Source organism: Geotrypetes seraphini, chromosome 1 (genome assembly GCF_902459505.1).
Source record: "Geotrypetes seraphini chromosome 1, aGeoSer1.1, whole genome shotgun sequence".
NCBI classification, from domain to species: Eukaryota; Metazoa; Chordata; class Amphibia; order Gymnophiona; family Dermophiidae; genus Geotrypetes; species Geotrypetes seraphini.
In genome coordinates, this window is record NC_047084.1 from 229254724 (window position 1) to 229266224 (window position 11501).

The 11501-nt window shown below is 41.1% G+C and overlaps 1 protein-coding gene across 9 annotated transcripts in view; it reads left to right on the forward strand.

The window, feature by feature from the left end:
- ARAP2 (ArfGAP with RhoGAP domain, ankyrin repeat and PH domain 2) overlaps positions 1–10891 on the forward strand; it is a 402332-nt gene extending 391441 nt beyond the window's left edge. For all 9 annotated transcript variants that reach the window (XM_033947679.1, XM_033947686.1, XM_033947705.1 and 6 more), the window contains one exon: positions 9139–10891. In XM_033947679.1, coding sequence (XP_033803570.1) covers positions 9139–9492 — 354 coding nt within the window. In that variant the 3' untranslated portion in view covers positions 9493–10891. The remainder of the gene's footprint in view (positions 1–9138) is intronic.
- Positions 10892–11501: the final 610 nt, after the last annotated feature.

Below are 11501 nucleotides of genomic sequence, written 5' to 3' on the forward strand. Positions count from 1 at the left end.
AGTTTGTTAAGGTCAGACCATTGTATTGTGGAGAAGTAGGACCAGGTTCTATCTGCTGCAGCTGATTCTTTTTCTGTGGGGAGGCATTGTGATCTCTTCTAGGTGGGTTGGGGTTCCTGCAAATTTTGTCCTGGGAGTTGTAATTTTGTTTTTAAAGTATTCAGCTAAAAGGGTGGCTGAAGTGGGAGGGTTGTCATTTTTGGCTAGGTAGGGTTTGGTGTCTGTGAGTTCTTTTAGTAATTGGAATAGTTTTTTTGTGTCTTGGTCTTCTATGACTATTTGGTTTGTGTAGTATGTCTTTCTTTTTTCTTTTAGTTTTAGTTTGTATTGTTGGTTTAGTTTTTCCATGCTGCTCTTGTGTGTTTTTGATTACTTTTTCTCCATTTTCTTTATAGTTGTCTGCTTTGTCTTTTGAGTAGGAGTAGTTCATTGTTGAACCATTTGTCTGATCGTATACTGATTGTGGTTTTTGTTTGTATTGGGGCTAGCTTGTCTATGGTAGTTGTACTTATATTGCACCATTGTGAGATGAAGTCTTTGGGGTCACATTCTTGAATTGGAGCATCTGTTTTATTCCAGAATTTGGAGAAATCGATATATGTACGTGATTTGTAGGTTAAACTTTGGGATTTTGGTTTGGTTTTGCCTTTGGCCCAGTTGATATTGAAGGTGTATGTGTAATGGTCTGAACAGAAGGATCTGGACCATTTTCCATTTGAGGTTTGAATCTCTGGTAGAATGGGCTGTTCGGTCATGAAGGCTGCAATGTCTAGCTGGTGACCTTTCTCGTGTGTGGTTTGTTGGTCTAAGATCTTGTAGGTTAAGGCTACAAGGTAAGATAGTAGGTTTTCTACTTGCTTAGAGGTATGGTCTTCGAGATGAAGGTTTAGATCTCCTAGGATTAGGTTGTAAGTTGCCGTTAGAGAGTTTCAGTATATAAAATCTTCGAATTCTGGTCTTGCTGTGTATCATTAGCCTTCTCTGGTTGACATAACCATCAACAGATTGAAAGTACAGTCAAACCTCAGTTTGCAAGTAACGTGGTTTGTGAGTGTTTTGCAAGATGAGCAAAACACGCACACAAATCGTGCCTCACAAAACGAGCGTTGACTCGCAAACCGAGCTCTCAGATATGGTGGCCCAGGAGTGGGGATCTGCCTATGGGTGCAGGAGCCCCTTTAGCGGGATGGCTTCCTTCCCTCGGGGTACCCGTGCTGCTGCCCTCCTGCTTCAGCCGATGCCTCTGCCGTCCGCCAGCGCTTCCTGGCTCCCGATTCAAGCTGGCCACCATCCTGGGCCACCATAGCAAATTTTGGTTGTGGAATGAATCTTCTGAGGTTGCTTTATGGCCTATGGGGAACTTTGCTTTGATATATAAGTGCTTTGGCTTACGAGCATGCTTTTGGAACTAATTATGCTCGTAAACCAAGGTACCACTGTATTCCAAAGGTCAAACTATTTGGCTGTTCTCATGCTGCAAAATATTTCTGGAATAAAATTGTTTTTACCTGCTTTCTAATCAGAAACAGATTATTAACATTTCGCACATCAACTACACTAAAATTCAGAAAGCCTTTATTTCAAAGTATTTTCTGATGGATCTTAGCTTTCTCATCATAAGGAAAGATTGTTTTATTATTGTTTGTATGTGGCTTTTCATGGATAGGTGGTTATCATTTTCTACTCCAAAGATTTGGGATTGTAGTTCTAATGAAAAGTCTGTGTCATCTATTGTGATCCTTGGAGTGTAGCGTGGATCAGTTGAGGGTACAAGCCAAAAGAATTTGTTTTTGTTCTTATTTAGTTTAAACATAAGAACTGCCATCTCCAGATCAGACCTTCGGTCCATCAAGTCCGGCGATCTGCACACACGGAGGCCCAGCCAGGTGTACACCTGGCGTAATTTTAGTCACCCATATGCCTCTCGTAAGGAGATGTGCATCTAGTTTGCTTTTAAATCCTAGAACGGTGGATTCCGCAATAACATCCTCTGGGAGAGCATTCCAGGTGTCCACCACTCGTTGCAAGCAGTGTCTCACTTTCGGCTCACCACACAATTGTTTCCCACGTATTCACCTTTATAGGACCCCCAGGGACCCCTGAAGAAGACTTTTTGTCAAAACGCAGACCGTGTTGGGTCCTGTATCCCCAGCAGACTAGGTCCTTTAAAGCTTTTATGTGGATGATTTCAGTGTACCTTTGACACTTTCAAATAAAGTCCATTTAGGAACAGAGGTTTTTTGGTTTTCTCTGGATTTTCTTCTTTGTGGATATTTTTGGGTCAATTCCTTTTGTTTTTTACCTTACATTTATCTACGTTGAACCTCATTTGCCATGCCGCTGCCCATTTCTCGAGCATGGTTATGTCACGTTGAAGATCTTCACAATCCCCCTACGTCTTCACTACTCTGTATAACTTCATATCGTCTGCAAATTTAATCACCTCACTCGTCGTACCCATTTCCAGATTGTTTATGAATATGTTGAAGAGCACAGGTCCAAGTACCGAGCTCTGCGGCACCCCACTAGTGATGTTCTTCCAATTCGAGTATTGTCCATTTACCCCCACTCTCTGTTTCCTATCTGCTAGCCAATTTTTAATCCACGTGAGTATTTCACCCTCTATTCCATGGCTCTCAATTTTTGAAACAGCAAAATAACTAAACCCTTTCAAAATATATAGCCAATATCAACCTAAAAGAAATACTGCTGAGAAATTGGCTAAAACGCCTTAAACCTAAAGTGGTAAGTCTGACAAAACAATTACTCAATGGGAGGAAACAGGGTGTGAAGTAGTGGACATCAGTATGAGCCCGTCGCAGATAACGTAAACCTCTGGCTCAGGCAAAATCTCAGAGGTGACCAGCATCAGACATCAGTCTAAATGAGAGTTGCCTCATACATCATATAGTCCATAACAAAATTCATCACCTGTGAAAATAATAGCACTCCCAAAAGAAAAGTGCCAGGATTAGCACTCAGGAAAAAGGGAAACAAAGGCAAGTAAACAACATACACTCCCTAAAGACTAAACCAATACAAAATAAATAAGGTGAAGTGTGTAGGGTGGGAATAAAGGAGAAAATTAATGAAATAATGAATTAATAAATTAATCACATATAATTTTGAATTTTTTGGTGAATAGATACATTGACATTTATAAATTAATACATAAGTCTTACTGAATAAATAACATATATATAAAAAACCTTAAAAAAGCCCTGAGAGAATTATTAACATGCTGATATAAAGTGCAAGTACAAAAGTTCCTATCGTAATAAAGTAAATACACAAAGGCTGATACACAAAGGCCAAACTAAACACTTTGATTTTTGTACGCTGTGTAATTTTGACTTCTCACTTTTGACCGACACGTTTAGAAATTACTGTCAGTTTCTCCACAATACAAAATGTCACCTGATACAAAATGTTGCAATAAAGGTACTGTATAATGCTAATTCACTGAATCGCGTTACACCACTACTAAAAGAACAACATTGTCTACCAGTGTAAGCCAAATTAAAATTTCAGTTTCTGATTCTCGCCCATAGAACTCTATAAACAGAAACTCCAGTATATTTACATTTGTTATTACTGACCTAACAACCAACTTGCACCTTACTGTGCCATCACATAAGATAATATGGTTAGATCATGTTATATAACTGTGTTGTATCCGCTCTGTGTCCACATTAAAAGGCTAGATGCAATGCCTGAGGTGCTGAAGGACTATACAATACAATGGACATCTAAGCCTTGATTCTGTAAGCGCTTACAGAATTGCGGCTCCCAAGGATAGGGTTACCAGATTTTATTCCCGTAAAATCCAGACCACGAGGGACCTAGGTGCCAGTCTTGGAGGCTATGTAGCAATGACTATTTATTTTTTGTAAAGAGGGTTTAATTAGGTTTTTAATAGTGCAACCAATTATCACACCTCTCAAACCAATTAAGTTAGGCAGTAGTAGTGCAGCTACCACATCCTAACTTTTGCAGTGTTTTATAGAATCTGGTTAAAAATCCATAATATTACAGAAAGGCTCAGTGCGGATTACAAAAGAGTTAAATCAGGGAAAACCAATACAGCCCCTAAAAGTTACAATAATAAAGAGTGATGTTGCAAAGGAATAAATCAAGACAGACCACGCTGGATCTTGGTATCTAACCAATCTGCGTTTGTGTACATACAATGTTGCTGATCAAGGACATAGGTCCAAAAATATCTCATGAAGTGTCCCAGGCCTCATGTTCACAAAAGGAACAATGGCAAAGGCCTATTCATTGTTCTTAGATAAACAGGATGTCCATGGCAAAGCTCATCATGCAGTGCATTAGAAATCCACGACTGTATAGTTACCATGCAGTCATATTTTGGTTCATGGGCCTAACATAGAATAATGCAGGCCTTAAGCACATGAATAGGTATGCATAGTATACTGTATACCCCTACATTTTGTATAGTATATGAAACACTTTAATTTACCTTGCAGCTAGAAAGGCATTATCTAAAGAAACAAAACTAAACAGTGTTGCATAGACTTGCATACATTTATTTTCCTCTGTGTATAATGCTTGATTACATGATAGCATCCTTTGGTGCATTTCAGTTTAGTCGCATACAGTGGTTGACATATGTGCATATATCAGTAAGTCAATTATTGTATTTTTGTGGAGGTGATTATTCAGAGTTGTGATTATACTAGTAATCTTCAAAGTATTAATAACTTTCCATTTTTCTTTTTTTTCAGGTGTGGAATCCAAAGAAAATAATTCATAAACATTCCTTCGATAAAGAGCAGTGGCATAGTAAGGGGGGAGGGGGTGGGGTGGACCTCCTAGGGTGCCCATCTTGGTTGAGGCACTGGCACCTCGCCGCTCCCCACGCTATGCTCATGCCCTCCCTTCCCCACCCCCACCTGTTTAAATCACCAGCACAAGCAACTTATCCAGCCTGCTGCTCATACCAGCCTGGCTCCCCTCTGAAATCACTTATGGGTCATGGGGCCAGGAAGTGATGTCAGAGGGAAAGCCAACGTTGGCATGAGCAGCAGACCAGATAAGCTGCTCACGCTGGTTAAGATTTAAAGAGGTCCGGGGTGAGGGAGGGTGTGAGTGTGGCTTGGGGAGCAGGGAAGGAGCAGGGGAGCATGGAAAGAGCCAGGGGGTGGAGAAGAGGGTGAGGTGGAGCGCCACTGCCCCAGGCGCCTCCTTCCCTCGCTACGCCATTGATAAAGAGTGATATTGTATTTGCATCATATTCTTTGGCTGACTGCTGGAATATATCCTTAGTAGTTGTGGAAGCCACAAACAATTAAATTTAGCTGCAGTTCTTTTTTTTTTTTTCTTCATCTGCTATGTTACTATGTTAATAAAATGTTACTGCAAAATTTAAGACATCAAGTATCACTCTGTAAACTAAAGCAGCAGGATTCTAATAAAGAATAGTATTTTTCTCTCTGTTTTTTCTTATATTGGCATGCATTTTCTCATGTTGATTATACATACCACATTTTTCGTTCCATAAGACGCACCTAACCAAGAAAAAAATATTCTGAACCAAATTGTGCCTCTGAACCCAACCCCCTAGAAAAATGATAAATATACTGCAGCAGAGAGATTTTGATCATTAAATTGAAATCCTACCTTTGTTGTCTGGTGATTTTGGGTTGCACTAGATAGTTCTTTCTTTCTTTTTTTTCTTTCCTTCCTTACTTCCTCAGGCCCAACAATTGTCTCTTTCTATTCCCTCCCTCTCTTCCAGAGTTCTTGCCTCTCCCCCTCACTGCCTTCCAGCCTTTGTCCTTTCCTCCCTCTTGCACCGAAGCCTGACAGCATCCCTCCCTCCCACACCAAAACCTGCATGCCTTCCTCCCTGCCACGCCGATTCTTCCTCCCTGGTCCACCAACAGACACTGCCACCACTGCAGAATGACCCCTCTGAGCTCCACCACCCCTCCCTCCTCTGGAACCAGACTTTTTAAAAGGTGCCAAAAAGAACACAAGAAACCCCTTCACACAGCCCTGGTAAATCCCAACCTACCAACACCCCACTATCCCAAATAACCAAAGGCTCACCTCACAGGCCATACATCAGTGCCACTAGCACACCAAGCTACACCCCCCCCCCCCCGAACACACACACACCCCTGAACTTGCCACAGGAACAATCCTCAAGGCCCCACCCTAGGAACTGGAGCACTGCCCACCTCTCAGGAGCCCGATGATCCCTCCACAGAAGATCAAAAGCCGGCTCCTCTGACCAAAATGAGGCTCCTGCACTCCTGGACCGGAACACACTCAAAACGAGGATCCTGCACTCCTGGACAGCAGAGCACATTCGACGCCACTGCCGACACGGCAGCGGCTGACTCCTGCTACCGACTCCTGCTGTCAACAGAGCAAAGCAGCTGCCGACTCCTGCGCGTAGTCCACGAAGGACCGGCGGCTTGCAATTGGGACCACAAGCCTTCCTCTGATATCAATTCTGACGTCAGAGATAATGTCTGGGCCAGTGATTGGCTGGCCTGGACCTTCTCTCCGAGAATTGACATCGGGACAATACATATGGCCCCGATTACACACCACCAGCCCTTCTCTTTCTTTCCTGCAGCGGCGAGCAAGTAAGAGGGCGGCGAGGGGATGGCAGCAGAGTGGTGACAAGCAGCAGCAGAACACCGGGGGGGAGGGGTGCAGAGGTATATTTGCTCCATAAGATGCACCCCCTTTTCCACCCCATTTTTGGGGGTGAAAAAAGTGCATCTTATGGAGCAAAAAATACGGTACTTTATAGGCAATATGGCCAAATTAAAAGTCTGCATCCCTGTTTTAACTTATTAGTTACACCATTCTTTCCCTTTTCTAACTGTTAAATAAATTACTATCATACCAAGGAAAAAAATCCTCATTTCTTGGCATTTTTATTTTATGATTCTATATACAATGCCTTCCCCAATAAAATTGAATCACATAGCCCATATACCATTCTAGCCCTTTATATGTAACATGATGTACATTTCTATAACGAGAATATGTTACTTGTAAATATGTTTGTGGTAGAGCAGTATGGCTAGATTATGGAAGGGAGTGAATTGAGCTTTGAGGTCTCAACTCAATTTCCAGATTCCAAATATATACCCCCAGACTATTCTTCAAAGCAAAACAAATTCTTCTAAGGAGAATGAATCAGTATTTAAGAGACATAATACATCCATCATAGATTTTAAGATCCAAGACTCAAATACTATGTTATTTTCCTTAGCCAAAATAAAACTGTGGTTTAAGAAACAAAGTCATAGAAAAGTACTTTCTTTTGTAAAAGTTGTTCCATTTCAAAATAGTGAAAACAAAATTATAGGGGGGCAGGGTTGTGTGTGTGTCCTACTTGTGGCATCTAAAATTTTGTTTATATAATTAGAAGGATATTACTTAGGGTTCCTTTTACTAAATGGCACTAGAGTTTTTTAGCATGGTCCAGTAGTGCATTACAGTAATTCATGCGGAAGAATACTAAGTTATAGAGTAGAATTTCCTATGAGCATCAGGACATTTACCTCACCAGCAAAAATACTCTAGCTACATTTAGTAAAACCCAGTGCTAGAAGTTTGATTGCCACATTTTGTACACGCTGGAGACGTAGTACGTTCTTTGCCATGAAACCGTTGAATAGTGTATTGCAGTAATCCATGCAGAAGAGTACTAAGGCATAGAGTAGAATTTCCTATGGACGTTGGAGCGTTTTTATCTCACCGATCCGCGCGAAAAACCTCTAGCTCCATTTAGTAAAATCCAGCATTAAATCCTTATCTGTTCTAACGTTAATAATCTGTAGATTTTCATTGCTTACTTTTTGGTGGCATTTCATGCGAATACATTATTTGTCATGTCGCAGAATCCACTAGGTATATAGGGCTAGACTCAGTAAATGGTGCTCAAAAATCAGCAACAGTTTTGAAGTAAGTTAAGTTCCCAGTTGTAGTTTTGGTTATTTTTTTCCTGAGTCACAGGGGGACGATGTATGCAGCATAGCAGAGTCAAGGTGAGACTGTATTTTGTCTACTTTGTTAGTGAAATAGTCTGAGAGCGTTTTGCTGTCAAGTTCGTTGTTAAGGCACTGGTTGTCTCTTTGTGATGTGAGTATCTCTTTTGTTAGTTTAAAAAGGTTTTTTGATCTATTGGGGGTCCGTAATAATTGTTCAGAGTACTACTTCTTTTTAGCCTCTAGGGTGGCATTTTCACACTGCTTCTGTCATTGGACCTTTCATCAGCCTTCAGTCTAGCACAGGGATCTCAAAGTCCCTCCTTGAGGGCCGCAATCCATTCAGGTTTTCAGGATTTCCCCAATAAATATGCATTGAAAGCAGTGCATGCACATAGATCTCATGTATATTCATTGGGAAAATCCTGAAAACCCGACTGGATTGCGTCCCTCAAGGAAGGACTTTGAGATCCCTGGTCTAGCAGATCATTGTTTGCTTATTGATAGACTGTGGTATATAGGGATCTCAGACAGTGCGTTAGATTGGTTCATATCATTTTTGAGTGACAGGTCCTTAGTATTATGGAATACCAAATACTCTTCTGAGTTTTCTTTCCCCAGTGGAGTACCACAGGACTTTTTACTGGCGCACATGTTGTTCAACATTTTCCTAGCACTATTAGCAGAATCAGTGGTGCTTAGGTTCATCGTAGAATCGTGCCTAGTGGCGCTTAGTGATGCCTAAGGCCAAGTCCGCCCCTAAACATGCGTACAGTCTGAATATTGGCTTCTGGGTTACTGGAAAATCCTGGATGTTCACTGCCAGAAGCTGCGCATGCCCCAGAATTTAAGATGAACTGTACTAAATGAATACCACTGTAGCTCGTATTGCCTTAATTGTCTATCGCATTGGTGTAATTATTATGTATGTTACCTTGTAACCTGCCTGAGCTCTCTGGGGAGAATGTGATATAAAATGAAATAAATAAATAAATCTAAGGTTAGTTCAGCCCATGTCTGAAGCAGCTTGCCCATGAGGGTGAGTATCACCCCCTTAATATTTTTGGGAATCTGGTCTTGAAGTTACCAAGAACAGTTTTAAAGTATTATTTTTTAATGTAACTATTTAATATTAATTGTTGTTGTTGGTTTTTTAATACAGAATGTTAAACTGGAATCTGGAAAGCTGAAATTAATTGAGCAAGGTACAAAGGAAGAGCACTCTTTAAAACAAAGAATCTCTCTGCTGGCTAATTGTTTGGAACGCAAAGAAGAGATAAAGCATAATCGTATGAAGAAACACCGAAGCTTGATTTGCTTAGCTGATGCAACTGATGTAGATTCCTTTGTGGGTGACATGCAGCCAAGAAGCAGTATAGAGTCAAAGACAATGAAAAAGCAGGAAGAGAAAACAAAACAAGTTACTATGGGTTCTAGTAATAAGTTGCCATCAAATGTTATTGAGGAACTAAATGTGGTGCTACAGAAAACCAGAAACCTCCATGAGGAACAGTAAGAAGTTCTGGCCTTTCCTTCATTTGTACAAGTGAATTGTTCAATGCACTGATTTGTATGGTGTGATGAGCACTGGATTCAGTGCCAAAGTACAACGGGGAAAACTGAGCTGCATCGTGTTGTTGCATGTAGCACTGCACGTGTTCAGCAATGGGTAAAATGCACCTTACTCACCCTAATCAGCTACAAATTGTTCAGCTTCATTATAGTTAAAAGCACTTATATTGCCACAGAGCATATGGGCTGTTTGCCGCACTGAGAGCGAGTGTTTTTGACGACTGTACCTAGAGAGTTCTAAATGCAAAGGTTCGTTGCATTTTATAAACTATGGGGGCTCTTTCCAAACAAAACTCTGCTCTCAGCAAAAATCAAGTGCAAGTCACCGCACATACATTGTACTCATCGTGAGTTTCAAATTTAAAGTCCTTCTTTAATGTCCCTTTGAAACTTGAGACAAAGATCACAAGTAAGTACGCATGAACTTTGGAGCAATGTGGGCAACTTTAAAATTACCCTCTAAAAGCATATAAATGCACACGAAGATAAAATAATGGCATGAAGAGGAATGCACCAGCAGTTAGGCACCACATAATGCATGTGAACGATGCCTTAATTGCCACCTATTCGTGCACTTCCCCTAAGGTCCAATCCATTAAAGCAGGGGTATCAAATTCCCTCCTCGAGGGCCGCAATCCTTTCAGGTTTTCAGGATTTCCCCAATGAATATGCATGAGATCTATTAGCATACAATGAAAGCAGTGCATGCAAATAGATCTCATGCATATCCTGACTGGATTTGGCCCTCGAGGAGGAACTTTGAGACCCCTGCATTAAAGTATGCATAAGTGGCATTGCAATCATCTGAAAGGGGGATGTACAAGTGGGTGGAGTTTGGGTATGACATAAACATGAAAGTTGTATGCATAGCGAGCTGCGCTTATTTGCATCCATTTACGTTAGCCGTTGACCTGCCACAAGTGGGCATGTGTACATTTTGGTGCACCAATGCTTGTTTCTGCTAGTACTCTTATCATAGGACCTAGGTGCTCAGGTGTCATTTTAGACTTCGTATGAACACTGCAATTTAGTACCCAAATTTGGGTTCCAGTATGTAGAATTGCCACCATAGTTCACATATGATAGACACATGACAGCAGATAAAGGCCAAATGGCCCATCCAGTCTGCCCATTCACAGGATCTACTTTCTCCTCCTCTCCCTATGAGATCTCACATGCCTGCCCCATGCTTTCTTGATTTAAGACAGTCGTTGTCACCACCACCTCTGCTGGAGACTATTCCACACATCTACCACCCTTTCAGTAAAAAAGTATTTCCTTAGATTATACTTGAGCCTATCACCTCTTAACCTCATTCTATGCACTCTCACTCTGAAGTTTCCTTTCAATTGAAAGAGATTCGCCTCATGTGTATTTATGCCACATAGGTATTTAAATGTCTTTATCATATCTCCCTTCTCACACCTCTCCTCCAGAGTATACACATTAAGATCTTTAAGTCTGCCCCCGTACGCCTTATGATGTAGACCATCAACCATTTTAGTAGACTTTCTCTGGACCGACTCCATCCTATTTATATCTTTTTGAAAGTGTGGTCTCCAGAATTGTACACAATATTTTAAATGAGGTCTCACCAGAGTTTTGTACTTTCTTTTTCCTACTGGCCATTCCTCTCCCTAGACACCCAAGCATCCTTCTAGCTTTTGCCATCATTTTTCAATCTGTTTGGGCACCTTAAGATCACACATACTATCATAACAAGTCCTGCTCCTCTTTTGTGCACTTCACCCCCTAAACTATCCCGTTCCCTCGAGTTTCTGCAGCCCAAATGCATGACCTTGCATTTCTTAGTATTAAATCTTAGCTGCCAAATTTCAGGTCCTTCCTCATGTTTTCCACACAGGGGTGTCTATTCTATTACAGATTTTGGTATCATCTGCTAAAAGGCAAATCTTACCAGTCCACCCTTCAGCAGTATCGCTTACAAAAATG